The following is a 14,411-nucleotide window of genomic DNA, read 5'->3' as shown; positions in this document are numbered from 1 at the left end:
GCCTTGTACAAAAGCACTACTAGCACAGTATCCATAGTAAAGACCTGCCACCTAAGACCTTTTACGGCCTACTAGCGTGTTGTCGCAGATATCTCACCTTTTTATCCTTGTTGTCTCAGGTTTTTGTGGACTTGTTGCACCGTTCCTGCACGTCAATGTATGTATCCTGACCAGTGAAACAAGACGTCTTACGATCGGCGCCTTCCACAGCTTCTGCAGGCCGACGAGGAGGGAAACCAAAAAGGTTGAGATTGCTTATTTTGGGGCGCGCGAGACGAAAAGATGGCGACACAAAGAACGGGTCTTGTTTCACCTATGGAAACCTCCGCACCACCTTCCTGCTCCTTTGGACACATGACCTTAAACGACAGGGGGCTTCTCGCGAATCGTCTCCTCAACAACCCCTCTCGTTCTCCATATCGGCAATCCTGCACCTAAGCGCCGCTGAACACCGCAAGGGAAATCTCAGTCAGAAGTATGCAGTACGAAAGGGCAGAAGACAGCATACTATCTCAAAAGGGTGTGTCGAGACTTTTGGCCGAGCGCTTGCGGCTCATGACTCAATGTGCATATTCTGCTGCAGCTTGCAGACGCACAACGCATGCATGTACGCATCGGCCAACCCTCCATCCCCAAAGTCCCTCCTGCCCAACCAACTTAGCCTGTGATTTGACGGCTAAAAGAACTCCATCGTCGGCGTACATGTGTAAGATCTTGGATGTTACAGGACTTGGAGCTGCTGACGAGGTGGCTGGGACATATCTTCTGCATTCCTGCAAAAGAACGGAAGGATCGGGATCAGATTGCATATTTGATGGGGAAAATGGCAGGGCCAGGATGCAATATCGAGCTCCACAGACCCGGACTTTGGGGGAATATGCTGGCTGAAAATCTTCATCTTTGGTTATGGTAGCCGCCTCTCACCTCACCATTTCCCTTCTAACATGCAAAGCAAAAACACGGACAGATTAATGCATCTACGGAACCCCCTTTCCTTCCTCCGTTGACCGTCCATATTGACGCCGAATGCGATTGGCATTCAGGCACAATTGTTTTTTTCATCGGCTTTCAAGAACAAATTCAGGGCTTTAATTGCATTCGATCGTGTTCGAATTGTTTCCGATATCACACTCCAGATATTCATCCGACCATAGTTCGCAATGCCCTAAACATAGGATTTCTGCAATATGGAGGAAATCTTATGATCGGCGGTTAACCCGTCATATGGGCAACGTTCGCATCGCATATATGCCTCCGGTTTCCCATTCGGGACGGCCTTCGAGCCGGTTCTGGTCCAGAACAAGGAATAGAATATTCTTTTTATGCACCCTTTTGTGGAACGGAGATTTTTTGCACCGTCCAACGGCCAAAGAGCGATCCTCGCTTTCCCCTGGACGTGGAGGTTGCGGTGGCGGAGTCACAGCAGGAGGTTTGTGTATGCTGGGAGAAAGGGATTATGGGCCTCCGAATGCGAGACGTCATTTCCAGTGTATGCGAGGACCGATGCCTGGTATCCAGTGGCTGTTGATGGAAGGAGTGTCCGTGAGGAGGATCGGTGTCAGCCTTGCTGATTCAGAACACTGGTTCACCGACTGGTAAATGGCTCTCTTGAAAGGCCACGAGCGTTTGTTTCCAACCATTCTGCCTCGTCTTGACGTCTTGTTGCAGTCTCATCGGATGACTTTCCGGCATGCTCAATATTTACGCGTATGGGTGCCAAGGGACTCAACTGCCCTCCAACTCTATCTTCCTTCTACCTTCCTATCTCGGGCTTTGCAGGCGACACCCTCATACGCTTAACGTACCGCAACATGCTTCCACTGTTTCGTGTACTGAGCCGCCACAATACTTCCATTATGGTGGGATACAAGGTACCAGTGAGCGTCCTCGAAAACTCCGCCGAAGGGTTCTAATCCATATCACTGAAGTCCGCATTCGCGACTTCGACTCTACGTTTGAGACCGCTGCTTCCAGTGGAAAATCCCACCAGCCACCTCGTTTCACCACCCATACTTAGTGTTCTGATTGAGTACCACTGAATTAGGTTGAGGAGCAAATCTTTAACATGAACTTGCACCCCTTCGAATATTCCAATACCGAGCATCAACGGAGTTCGAACAATAGTGACGGCTTTCGAAAGCTAGATCACTTTCGTTCTTCTTTAGGAGGAAGATGCTTCCGGTCGGCGATCGCTAGACAGTCTAAGTATTTCATCATCTATATGGAGAAAATACAAGTTGAGAGCGAGCCTGCTCTATAGCTGAACTACACTTAGTCACGCACGATAGATAATCTAGTGAGAGCAAGCTAGGGGGTAAAAAGGCCTCCACAGGGATGCACGGCGACACGGCGATCCACGAACAATCGGAGTAAATGCCTCCCAAATCTTGCTTCTCAAGGGAACCTCTTCGATTCAAATTCTCCAGTTGCTATGTTTTCAGTTCCAACACTCAACGTTTATGACAGCTGTTAACCCACACAACTAATTCCCGATCGACAACTCTTGCCTTTGCTTCGGGCACGAGCGGCATCACATATCTCGACACCACAGCGAGACGTAAACACGAGGGATCTTCACGCCACGCTGGATGGGACGGCAAACAGATTTCGATCAACTCTCCAAGCCACCCCCGTCTCTCTCAAACCATGTACTTCCTAAAGAGGGAGCTGAGGTGAAAAAGGACGGGCTATGATCAGATCACAGACAAGCAATACACCACAAGCGAGCAACATACCTCCCTTTACACCACAACGTAGGTTAACGGTAAATCTGCCGCCGAATTTGGAGAGGCGTGCCGCCGCTTTTGGGGGGATATTTCCCACTACGCCAAGCTCGACCCTGGTCAAGACCCCTGCTTAGCACAAACACTTAGGCTAGGGGGCGTTTTCAACCTCTCGGTTTCGGGATCCCAGAACTGGACCCTCCTCATGAATAGCAGCAAAGCCCTCAGAAGCAGGATGGCTGCTCTTCTACTCCGCCATGAGGCCTCTCTTTGCATTAAATGGTGTACTGGCTTCCTCGGCCAGCTTTCACGCCGACATGAGCCTTCTCCATATTGCAAAACTGCGCGGTCGAGGCAGAGAGTTCTCCCTTGTTCACTATCCAGACTGACCTCACCTTGCTCTAAGCACCGGCGAGCTTCAAAGCTTCCTCTACCTCAGACTGCCCTCTACTTGGCCCTTCCCTCTCATGACGAGGGCGACCATTGAACCCTCGCAGGAAGGATGGCAGTCCAACGTACGAATGAGAGGCAGCTAGGCGGACACTCTGCTGAGCACCATCGACGTCACCGCCAGCGCCTCGTAGAGAAAGGAACAGTAAAGAAAGAGCACGCCGACTCCACCAAAGTGAATATCTACGGCGTAATGCAGAGGTGGACGAAGTAGGCACTCTTGCTAGGTTTATTGTAAGAAGAGACAGGCTAACATCACAAGCAAACACTGCAAATTTCTCGGAGAGGACAGGCTTAGCTTCCTTGTGAAGTGCACGAAGGAAGATATCATGACGTTTTTAACATGGCTTCTCGATCTCTACCCTCGAATACGGAAGAGAAGCAGCCTGCACGAATACTGGAGAGTTTGGCGTATGCTGTATCAAAAGTCGGTCGGTCACAGTTTGCACGCTAAAGTAAGGGAGGAGGTCAACGATGTAAGGAAGGCATCACTGGTCATTTCAGATCGTAGCTTACCCGTGGCAGTACATCGACGGCTACCTGACGAAGAAATATAACCTGGATACGACGGCGAGGGAAAAGCCAGTAATGAATGTTGACGATGTTTATCTTGTCCTCCATCACCACTGGGTCCTGGACGATTCCGTGTTCCCAGACGAACGGCAAAGACTTCAGCTAGCTCTCTTGCTTCTTCTCTCCGCCTATACTGCGACCCGGCCGGCCGCACTGGTGTACGCGATGATAAATAAGAGAAAGCGGAGAGAACACTACATTGGCTGGGAGGAGGATCAGTCTGATTGCGGAGATATGGATTTGGATTTGGAGGACATCAAGACGCTGTGTTACGAGGATGTGAAGCTCTTGATGCTCCCAAATCCTGAAGGGAAGCGGGATATTCTCGTGATGGAGGTAACATTGAGGTATACGAAGGGACATAAGAAAAGACCCAATCCGTAAGTTGTTGTACGAATAACGGGCGCCGCGCTATTAACATCTCCTTAGAAAGACCTTTATCCTTACAGAAGTCGATGCTCTTCTTCTCGAGCCCATTATGCTTATGATCACGATTGCACTTCTTGATAACGCATTTGAGTCCAAGGTCAGGTTCGTGGAAGAGATTCTCCGCATTCGAGTCCGCGCTCCACGCCGCAGCTTGGAATTCTGCTGGCGTTCGGACATGCTGAAGACTCCAATCTTCCGCCAGGCGGAACGCATCACTACGGGCATCCATACATCCCCCACTAAGGCCCTGCGTTATTACACCTACCTCTACTACCTTCAACGGTTAGGCCTCCGGGCAGGATTTATGCAGATCTTGACGGCCTATGCCATCCGAAGAGGAGCTGGTGAGGCGGTTGAAGGTACGTAAAATCTAGTCCAGTCAGGTACTACGGCCATTTTACTGATTCCTTCACAGCCGTTGCCACACAACCTCAACTTCAACAGGTCATAAGCCATAAAGATGCCGGTGTCTACCAGGTGTATATCAACCAACGTGTCCAGTGCGATGTACAAGCTGCCTTCCTCATCCGCCCGTCCTCCACGGCTCTCTTCAAAGCAGTCACGCACATGAGTCGCTACATGGACCCGCGAGCGCCCACAGACCCTACTCCCGAGCAGGTCAACGCCCTGAAGGTTGAACCTGAAATTGTTCAACTTCGAAAGCTGAGGGATCAATTGTCTGCAGAAGCTCGTAGGGAGTCTGGCACGTTCAAGGCTGTTGAGACTGAAAGAACGAAGATGTACCAGATGTACAAGAAAGCCGAGCAAGACCTTCGTTGCGCGAAGGCCAAGGCGCTCAATTCAGCCAAGAGAAGCACCCGACAAAGGTTTTTTGACACAATCAATACCATTGAAATCGACAGACAACTCAACCTATCTCTTCTCGACTTAAACGAAGATGACTGGGAGCCCGAGAAGGTTGAGCACCAGCTGGAAGAACGGAGAGTCGTGGCACAGCTAATCTGCAAAGACATCCAAGATTTGACCGACCAATGCAAATTTGATCATCGGATCCGTACCGTCAACGCGCTCATCGCCTTGTGCCAGAAAAAGGAAGCTCCGCGTCGACAGAACCCGGATCGAACATGGGGCGTTAAACAAGAGAGCGACTTGCCACAACCTCCTCCATTCCCCGTGGCTTGCGCGCGGACGCAATGTCTCTTCTGTTTCTGGAACGCGAAGGAACCATTCGATGTCCGACTCCACCATTTTTCGACATTGTATAAAGCCAGAGATCACGTCGAGCGGCATTTGAATCAATTTGAGGCGGATGGGAAAATCCCATGCCCAGATCCAGGTTGTCAAAAAGCTGCTGTCATCCTTCACGGACACATGCACTTCAAGAGTCATGCTGCACGTAAACACGACTATGATATATTTCGCAGGCTTGGGTAGATAAAGGTCTACTGAGTCCAAGGTTCTTTGTTCCGGTAGCCCAGAAATGTATAGAGTTCGCCCATATTCCAAATAGTACCTAGGGAAAGATTGGATCCGCGCTGCCTCAGCCCTTTCGAGACAAGTGACATGATGTCATTGTCACCCCAGGAATGCCTGAAGAGCACATTCCCTCTAAATATCAGGCCGGTTATGGAAGTTCCTCCCTTCCCTCCTTCCAGCTGCCTAGTCACATGGCTATCCATTGGATAATGCCTCTTTCCGCTGGTTCGGGTCCACTCTCGCTATCGTATTTGATACGCCTAGATCAGAAGGCAGACAAGGATAGCTTCAGGAGGCTTGAGTGCGTCCGTTGTGCACCAAAGACCGCCAACCGGATCTCCCCCACAGTATGGAACACAGTGGATATCGTCATTATACGAAAGGCGCTCATTCCAAATACAAGATATCGCCGGAGGCAATGCTATGCAGGTGCCTATTAAGCCACACGCATAATGTCCGTACCACCCATGACAGCCGACGAAGATGGTCTCACGGGAGGTGGTATTCATGCAGATGCCGAGGAGAGACTAGGCGCAAGGAGCAGGGCACCAACCGAGTCTGCCTTGGACAGCGCTATGCTTTAACTAAGATACATAAAAGGCCGCTCTCCCCTTCGTTTTCTCTTTCTTCCGCACTTCTCTCCCTCCTTTCTATCCTTCCTCCCGTTCGCCTATCTCCCGCTCGTTGCCTAAAGTTAAGACCATATCTACCAAGGATGGTTTTAAAACCTAGTACCAGCAGCCTTATCTACCAAATATTTCATGGAAGATGAAAAACACCCAATTCCCGGCCACCCACGACATCGCACCGGAGAGCTCGAAAGAGAGCGGGCAGCATGACATGCTTAAAAGCGCTTTTAGCAACTGCCGGAGCATTGTAGTTATTAGTGGAGCAGGTATATCAACAAAAGCGGGCAGTAAGTTTCCCATGCAATTTGGTCTATCGAGTTAAAACTAAGGCTTTCCAAGTTGCCGATTTTCGCAGCTCCAGCCGAACAAAAGGCTCCAGCCGTCAGGTCTTTCATATATCGGCCTACTCTTCAGAAGAGTCTACCGCTCGCTTGCACAACACGATGTACCAGATGTTTACAGCCGCCGAGCGTTCACAGCCTACCGCATTCCATTATTATATGAGCGGCCTTGCTGTCTCTGGCAAACTCCGTAGACACTATACCCAGAACATTGACTGCCTGGAGACTCAACCGCCTTTACTATCTCAGAAGACGAAATGGCCTCATGGCCGACTTGACAGGATGATTTGTCAGCGATGCCAACTAGTCGTGCCAACTAGTCCAGATTCCTTTCAGCAGCAGGCGCTATCTTCTTGTGTCAAATGCGAAGCAGCTGACCAGGAACGGCTGCAAGCTGGTAAACGATCCCATGGAGTTGGCCTTCTTCTTCCTAAGGTGCTTCTTTATGGAGGAGATAGCCCTGATGAATCGGATATTGCAGATTCATTTGAGAAAGATTTAAACGATCCGGTCGATGCTGTTATTATTGTGGGAACGAGGTTGCAAATCCCATCTTTAAGGCGGCTCGCTTATAGACTTTGCGAAGCGGTGAAGTCTAGGGGAGGTATTACTTTGTGGGTCAGCGACGAGCCCTCGAAGTTGGGCGTGAAGTTTCAATCGGTTATTGATTTTGAGGTTCTTAGTGACTGCGATGCCTTTCCCTTTTTAATAGAGTCGGGATGCTGAGGGCTTTTAAAATGTTTGTCTTCTGGGTAGTTAACTTAATCTAGTTGAAATATATGACGCCATGTTACATGTAACACGCTCGGGAAGAACCTTCCGCTCGTTAAGTTAAAAGCGGACAGTAAAACCTCAGGCATAATGTCATGGAAAGCACTCTAGGCCACAAGCTGGCTTAGAGCAATCGTTCTGGGGTTCCGTCTGTTATTCCCATCGGAATATTCCCAGTGGGAATGCTCCCAATCGGAATGCTACAAGTTCGGAATATTACGTGTGGGAATATCCCCTGCTCCCTGAGCTACTAGTATCTTGCTTTTATTATATTATAATAAAGTATTATTATTGTTTTTTATTGCTAGATTTTACTATTGTGTTTCTTTAGTACCTAGGGGTTCTCTTTGTGTTAATAACGTCTTAATTGTCTTCTATTCTTAAGTATAGCGTAGGGGCTTACTCTATAGTTACGCTTTAGTAATTTAAGACTCTTTTATCTACGTGTTTTAGAGTTGTGCTTTTTAGTTCTTTAGTTCTTTCTTAAACTTAATTATAGCTACTTTTAGTGCTTCTACTTTAGCGTTGCTTTTCTTAGTATAGTCTTTATAGAAGTATTCTACTTCTCTATATCATAGGCATGCTTTAGCGTTAAACTAGGCTTGTTGCTCTTCTTTGCTAATACTACCCTAGTTCTTTTTATTCTTAGGTTAGACTTTATCTACTATAATAATGTCTTTATCTCTGTCTTTATAGATAGTACCTTACTTTCTTTCTAAGTTCTACACTGTTTGTCTAGTCTATTTTTTCTTAAGTTTTTATTCCTATAGTTTATTATTAATACTTATAGCTAGAGTAATAAGCTTGTTTAAGTCTTTAGTTTTCTTATAGTGTGTTAGTTTGTCTTTAATTTTATCCTTTAGTCTGTAGTAAAAAGCCCTTTAAAGTAGTGTATTATTCTAATTAATCTATACTTTTAACTATTTAAAGCGTATTATGTACTTATTAACTAATAACTTCTAACGTATAAAAGTTATATCTTTTTCTACTTATTCCTTCTTGTCTATGCTACTAAATATCTTGCTTATTTCTTTCTTAGAATTATCCTAGCTACTAAACAGCGTATTAGTATTGTTGTTTCTTAAGTCTAGGTTATTATTTAGGTAGTCTTCGATGTAGGGTTGTAGCTAGATTGCTGCTTTATCTTTTAGAAGAAGGTATGTCTTCTAAATCTAAGATACTATGTCTAAGTACTAGTAGTTACTCTAGCAGTATAGGTTTATTGCTGTTATGAAAGTTTTAATTTCTTCTTGTTTTCTGCTAAACTTCTTAGGTTTAACTTATTTATTACCTCTTAGGGGTACTGTTATATTTCCTTGCCTTACTTTTAATTCTTAGATTATTGCTAAAAGCTTATAGAATTGTATTCCTTGTTGTTGTATCTAGCTAGTGTACTAAGTTAGAACCGTTGCTAGGTTTATTATAGTGCTAGTAGTACTACTACTAAATATCTAAAGCGTATGTTAAATTAAAGACATGTTAATTTCTTAGTCCTAATACTATTAAGTAGTTAAAGTATTATAATACGTAGGCAACTTACCTAATACTAGTTTAGGTTAGGAAGGCTTAGTAACATAAGTCTAAGTATTATAGTAATTTAGAAGTATTTAGAGGTAAGAAGTACAATAGAGGTAGGTAAGTCAACTAGACTTCCCTGTGATTTAGCAACCGCTAACCGTTACAAGTACATGAACGACACTACCCAGCAGTTCTACTACGGCAAGATCAAGGACAAGGATTCTGTCGAGAACGATGTTGATAACTTCTGGCTTAATCTTTTGCCTGATTACTTTCAGAAGAAGCTGAAGTACGGCATCGAGCAGGAAGCGCGTCCGCTACCAGAGGTCACCAAGCAGCGTGCCGACTGGACCATCCGTTACATCAAGAATGGTGATCCGAAGAAGGTGATCCTCATAGAGGGCAATCGTAAAGGCATGGAGAGTCAGCCCGCCCAGTGGGCTGACTCTCCATGCCTCCCTCGACCAGCTCACCAGGTACATGAAATTAGTACGCACTGAACGCAATCAAGATCCCAAACGAACTCTCTACGGCGCCGTCAACATAGGAACCTACACCCGATTCTACCAACTGGATCCCTACGAGCAAGAATGCATCGACTATCCTGGCACGAACGGGAAATGCTATGAGCTCGCAGGTAATGAGGCGGAGATTCATGCGATTCTGCTGAATTTGGTTCAGAAGACCTCACACGGGGAAAATACGTCTGCGACGAGTTCTGGAAGCTCAAGCTTTCCTATTCAGCATAGCATTACGTCGTCTTACGCCTCAGATTCAACAACGGGATACTCTCAAGACCACGTTGGATATTACTATTTGCATAGTAATGGGGCAAAGATTTACTGGAAGAATGGAAAGCACTGGTATATTGATTCGGCCAACCAATGGGTTGAGTATACCGGTGCATAATGGTGCTTTCTTAAGCTTAGTAATTCAATGGTTCTGGACGCTAGTGGATTGCAATTCGCGCTGAATAGGGAGATGTTGGACGAGGAAATGGTACTCGCGTCACTCGTTTTGTAAATTACTTGTTTACAGTTTGCTTTGGCGTTTGGCAATAGTTAGGGGCGAAAGACAACACAATCCACACACCGAATAGAATTTCGTGATCACAAACTCTTGCCCCCTATCGCCTTTAAATCATTAGTGGAAAGGTACTAAATTCTGTTAGAAGCTAGCTGGGAGTACAATGGCCATTTAATATAGTCTGCTATTATTAAAAAAACAGTTGTAAATTATGAATACAATTGACCGCCAGACCCACTCTTCTACGTGTTATCAATGGCTTCTGAAATTGCACCTAAGCTGATAAGACTAAACTCTGGGTGCTTCACTCTCTGGTCAACAACGCTCATCTTCAATGCGGCAGGGTCTGTACTAACCTGACTTGCATAAAAACCTGTAAGGGTAGTTCTGGAAGCAATCGCCACAGGTCTTAGAGTAGCATCATCTGACAAGGCGCCGGTATGGAAGGACTGTTTGCGATTTGTTGTGATCTATAACGCACCACAAGAGTAAGAGAATGGGCGCTAACTTACAACTACATTTTCTCTAGAGATACAAGTAACTCACCCTAATAGAGTTTAATTTTCTATGCTTAAGGAAACTATAAGCATTTCCTACTTGATCTTGCTCGAGGGTGACTTCAACAGTTTCTATGAGCTCACTGCTGGCGCCATTAATAGGGAACTCTAGGATCTTTAAAACGTCTGTATTTTTGGAACGGCCAAGCTTGCACGCTCTAGTGGAGCCATGAGTTGTATCATAATGAAACTCTAGACTGTAGAGGCCCCCTAAGCAGTTGACAGAGACTCTGGTCACACAATTAAGGTAGCTACCACTAGGACTGCTAAAATGGATCCAGAATAATGGTTGGTATCTAGTACTTAATGGATTTTCGCCTGTAAATGATTCTTTGTTTAGGCACATCCTAGGTTTAGGCACTTTAGGGTACTATAGCGCTACTTTTTGCAATGACAAGTCATGCACAGGGCTTCCAACAAGGCGTAGTACTGTACGATTGGGCGATTTTGAGGCCTGTACGGGTGAGATTTTGGGTACGTTCGTACGACAGGGAGGAGGAGAGGTAGGTGTACGTATTGTAACTGTTACAGCTCACGTGATCTGTACAAGTAGTATAATTTAATTAAAGTACACTGTACTCTAGTTAAAACAGCTAAGATTATAGGTCTCTAGAGACGCAAGATTAAGGTCTAATTAACTATAAAATAACTAATTCTTTTTAGTAATAAAAGTAGAGAGGTCTAAAAGCTTACTGCTTACTACCTTATACTATAGCTAGTTCTTCTAGAGTTAAATAGCCTTAATTATTATACTTTTTAGTAAGCCTTAATTATTAGTTACTATATAACTAGCTGCGCTAAAACACCTCTTACACTTACAACTAGTAGCTAGAATAGTAAGGAAATTAAAAGTAATCTTAAAAAAAATAAGATAAGCTATTTTACCTTTAGTAAGCTACTATTATAAAAGTTCTTTATGTAGTAAGAGGTAATCTTTATAGTAATTAGCTTTTATAAAGTTATAGTAAAGCTGTAGCTTATTTAACACCTTTTTACACTTATATAAGCGCTAATTTATTATAAAAAAAAGTTAATAGAAAGGCAAGCTTTATAATTATTATTATAATAGTTGCTACCTAGCAGCTTGTAACACTTAGAAAATAATAGCTTATTTTTAACCTTATGCTTATTTTTAGCATTTAAATACTAGTTAAAGATTATTTTTATTAACTTAGTTACTTTATCTACTTAGCTTTTATAATGCTGCTAGTAATCTTAAAACTAAAGTAAGTGTAATTAAGAGTTAAGAATAGTAGTAACTACATAGTATAAAACTAGTAGATTAAGGATTAGTTTACCTTAGTAAGTAGTAAGCTTTTAATAGCTAAACTTAATAGTGTTTTTAAAGTATAAGTTACTTAGCTTATTAGCAGTAATTACTTTTATTTAATTAAAGTAGATTTAGAGGCACTAAAGCTTTATTATAGTTTTTTATAGTAAGCTAGATAAGCTTTAGCCTTTAAGTTTTTTTATTATTTAATAAAACTTCTTTAAAAAGTCTTTAAAGTGCTTAATTTTATTCTAATTATCTTTAGTAATAAGATCTACTAAAGCATTAAAGCTAGCTTATTAAGTCTTTTTATTAGCATTAAAAAAGCTTTTTTATTACTATTAGAAGTAACTAATAGCCTCTCTAAGCTTATAATAGCGTAATAGTATAAAGTAAACTAAGTGCTAGTGTACTTTACTATTATGCACTAGATTAAGTATGCTAAACTACTAAATTAAGTCTTTTTTTATAATGTTAATTTAAAGAGTCTTAAAAAGCTTTATATGCTTATATAATGCTAGCACGCTGTTTATAAAGTTATAAAGTTGTCTAACAACTTTACACTTTCTATATAGCTTAAATTAATTATGTAAAGCAGCTTTAGTAAGCTTTTACTTAAATTTTATAACACTTTTACTATATATAATAGCTTTAATAACTACCTAAATTATATAAGCAGCGTAGTAGATTTAGTGCTGTTTATTAAGCTTATATAGTAAGTTAAGCTTTTTATTAAAGCTTTAGATAAGCTTATTATTATTATTTAATATATTATCTCTAACAAAGTAGCTAAATTTTAATATAATATTATACTTATTAATAATAGTAGCTGTTGAATAGGCTCTGACAGCTAGCTGCTTATAGTATAAGCACTTAAGTAGCAAGAGTAAGAGTGGTGTACAGTGTGCACAGCGTACAAGGTAGGTAAGGTAAGGGCAACATGTTTTTAGTTTTATTGCTCTTGTCTTTCCTCTGTATAAAGGAAAAGGGGGATATCTAGATATTCACACATAGAGGTTTGCGCACAAGCATTATGTAACATAGATACATAATCCTGCTTGTGCGCAATTGCTTGTATCTAGGCTGTAACGCTGCTGCTGCGTACAGACACTAGCAACTTTTCTTTTTATCTAAAGAGTTGCCTTCTGTACGCGTTACCTTCTTTCTGTCTATGTAGGTCTATCTAATTACATTCTGCCTTTACTCTACTCTATTTATTAGGACTTGCCTTAGTAATGCTATGCGTTAGGATAGGCTAGTTGCGCTATGTAAATAGCTTTTCTCTTCTTTATCCTTTGCTTTCTAAGCCCTACTGTACTATTCCCTAGCTCTTTTCTCTTTTTGTACAGTGCTGACAGTGACAGATACTCCCGCCTGCACACACACACACACACACACACACACACACACACACACACAGAGAGAGAGATGTCTCTCTAGCCTTCCTCCTCTACCTCTAGCGCCGTCAGTGCGGGCGTCTTTAACGTCCTTGTGCAGTCTAGCAGCCTAGAGTGCATCTGTGTTACCCTTTTAACTAGTTTTGCTACTAATTAGCAGTTTATTTAGCATTTTAGCATAAATATATAGATCTTTTAGCTCTTCTGCTTTCTTCTTATATAAAATGCTAATTATAGATAAGCTAAGAAGCAGCATGTAGCAGCTTTACTATTTTATAATATTAATATTATTTTGCCTACTAGCACTAATCTGCAGCTGTGGGCAGCAAAAGTTGTGTGTTATAAGAAGTACTTCTATGCAGTTTTAGTCTAGAGTTATAGTTAAGTCTTAGTAACTTTATGTGCTTATTATTATAGTAGCACTACTAGTGCCTTTTCTTTTATTAAGTGTTATGTGTTAGCTAACTTCTAGGCTAATGCCTACGCTTTATGCGTATAGTAGAGCTGTGGTCTGCATTATAACTACTATATATAAGGGGTAGTAGCTTTTTCTTCTTCTATATACTAGATAAATAGACTGTCTTTTTTACATATTCTTCTCTTCTAATCTTGTAATAAGAAAAAATAAGTGTGTATAATAAAAAAATAAAAAAGATAGGCTTTATATAAAGGCGTTGTTAGTCTAGTTAGTCTAGGGCATCTTTACGCACAAGATCTAGCTAGTCTACAGATGCTTCTATCTAAACAGAAAGGCAGTTAGTTAGGACTAATAATTAAAAAGCTTAGTTTAGTGTTTTTTTTATACATACATTTACTAAGTTATTTTTACTATTAATTTACTTTATTTTAGTAATTTCTCTTTTTTTATATAATTTATAAAGTAACATAATGTTAATTATAAGTTACTTTTTACTAGTAGTGCCTAGCTTAATAAGGTAATTATATAAAGACCTTAAATTTATGCAGATTACTACTAGAATTAGTAGTAGTTTAAGTGTTTATATAATTTACTATAAAGTTATACTAAAAGTAATTATATTATTAAACTTTTTAACTATTTTATATAGTTTACTAGTAAGGACACTTTTAGTTACTCTTTTACACTTAGTAGAATTCTAGTGTATAATGTTGCCTAGTATTTTAAAGTAGTTGCTTTACTTTATATAGTTTTTATTACTTAATATAATTAAAAATCCTAGCTATAAGCTAAGGTTTTTATTATTAGTAAATAATTTATTTATAAAGATAAACAGCTTTGCATAATTAAGCTATAATAGTAGAAAAGTAAGA

The 14,411-nt window shown here is 41.9% G+C and overlaps 3 protein-coding genes across 3 annotated transcripts; all 3 read left to right on the top strand.

Moving 5' to 3' along the window:
• Positions 1-3,225: 3,225 nt before the first annotated feature.
• On the top strand, positions 3,226-5,570 carry BDR25DRAFT_223650 (uncharacterized protein; the record flags this gene model as incomplete). Its single annotated transcript, XM_033685117.1, has 5 exons — positions 3,226-3,383; positions 3,436-3,649; positions 3,699-4,126; positions 4,176-4,534; positions 4,591-5,570. 5 exons carry the CDS (start codon positions 3,226-3,228, stop codon positions 5,568-5,570), a joined length of 2,139 nt encoding a protein of 712 aa, XP_033548174.1.
• Positions 5,571-6,473: 903 nt separating this feature from the next.
• Positions 6,474-7,215, top strand: BDR25DRAFT_187800 (DHS-like NAD/FAD-binding domain-containing protein; the record flags this gene model as incomplete). Its single annotated transcript, XM_033684259.1, has 2 exons — positions 6,474-6,528; positions 6,581-7,215. Coding segments are annotated over 2 exons (690 nt in total), but the record flags the coding sequence as incomplete, so codon positions are not given.
• A 1,826-nt stretch (positions 7,216-9,041) lies between these two features.
• BDR25DRAFT_325101 (uncharacterized protein) lies at positions 9,042-9,780 on the top strand (the record flags this gene model as incomplete). Its single annotated transcript, XM_033692196.1, has 3 exons — positions 9,042-9,307; positions 9,348-9,575; positions 9,696-9,780. 3 exons carry the CDS (start codon positions 9,042-9,044, stop codon positions 9,778-9,780), a joined length of 579 nt encoding a protein of 192 aa, XP_033548172.1.
• Between the last annotated feature and the right edge of the window lie 4,631 nt (positions 9,781-14,411).

The sequence above is a fragment of the Lindgomyces ingoldianus genome, assembly GCF_010093535.1.
Source record: "Lindgomyces ingoldianus strain ATCC 200398 unplaced genomic scaffold BDR25scaffold_14, whole genome shotgun sequence".
Taxonomy (NCBI): Eukaryota; Fungi; Ascomycota; class Dothideomycetes; order Pleosporales; family Lindgomycetaceae; genus Lindgomyces; species Lindgomyces ingoldianus.
The sequence above is the reverse complement of the archived record's forward strand: the minus strand, read 5'-3'. Positions and strand labels throughout refer to the sequence as shown.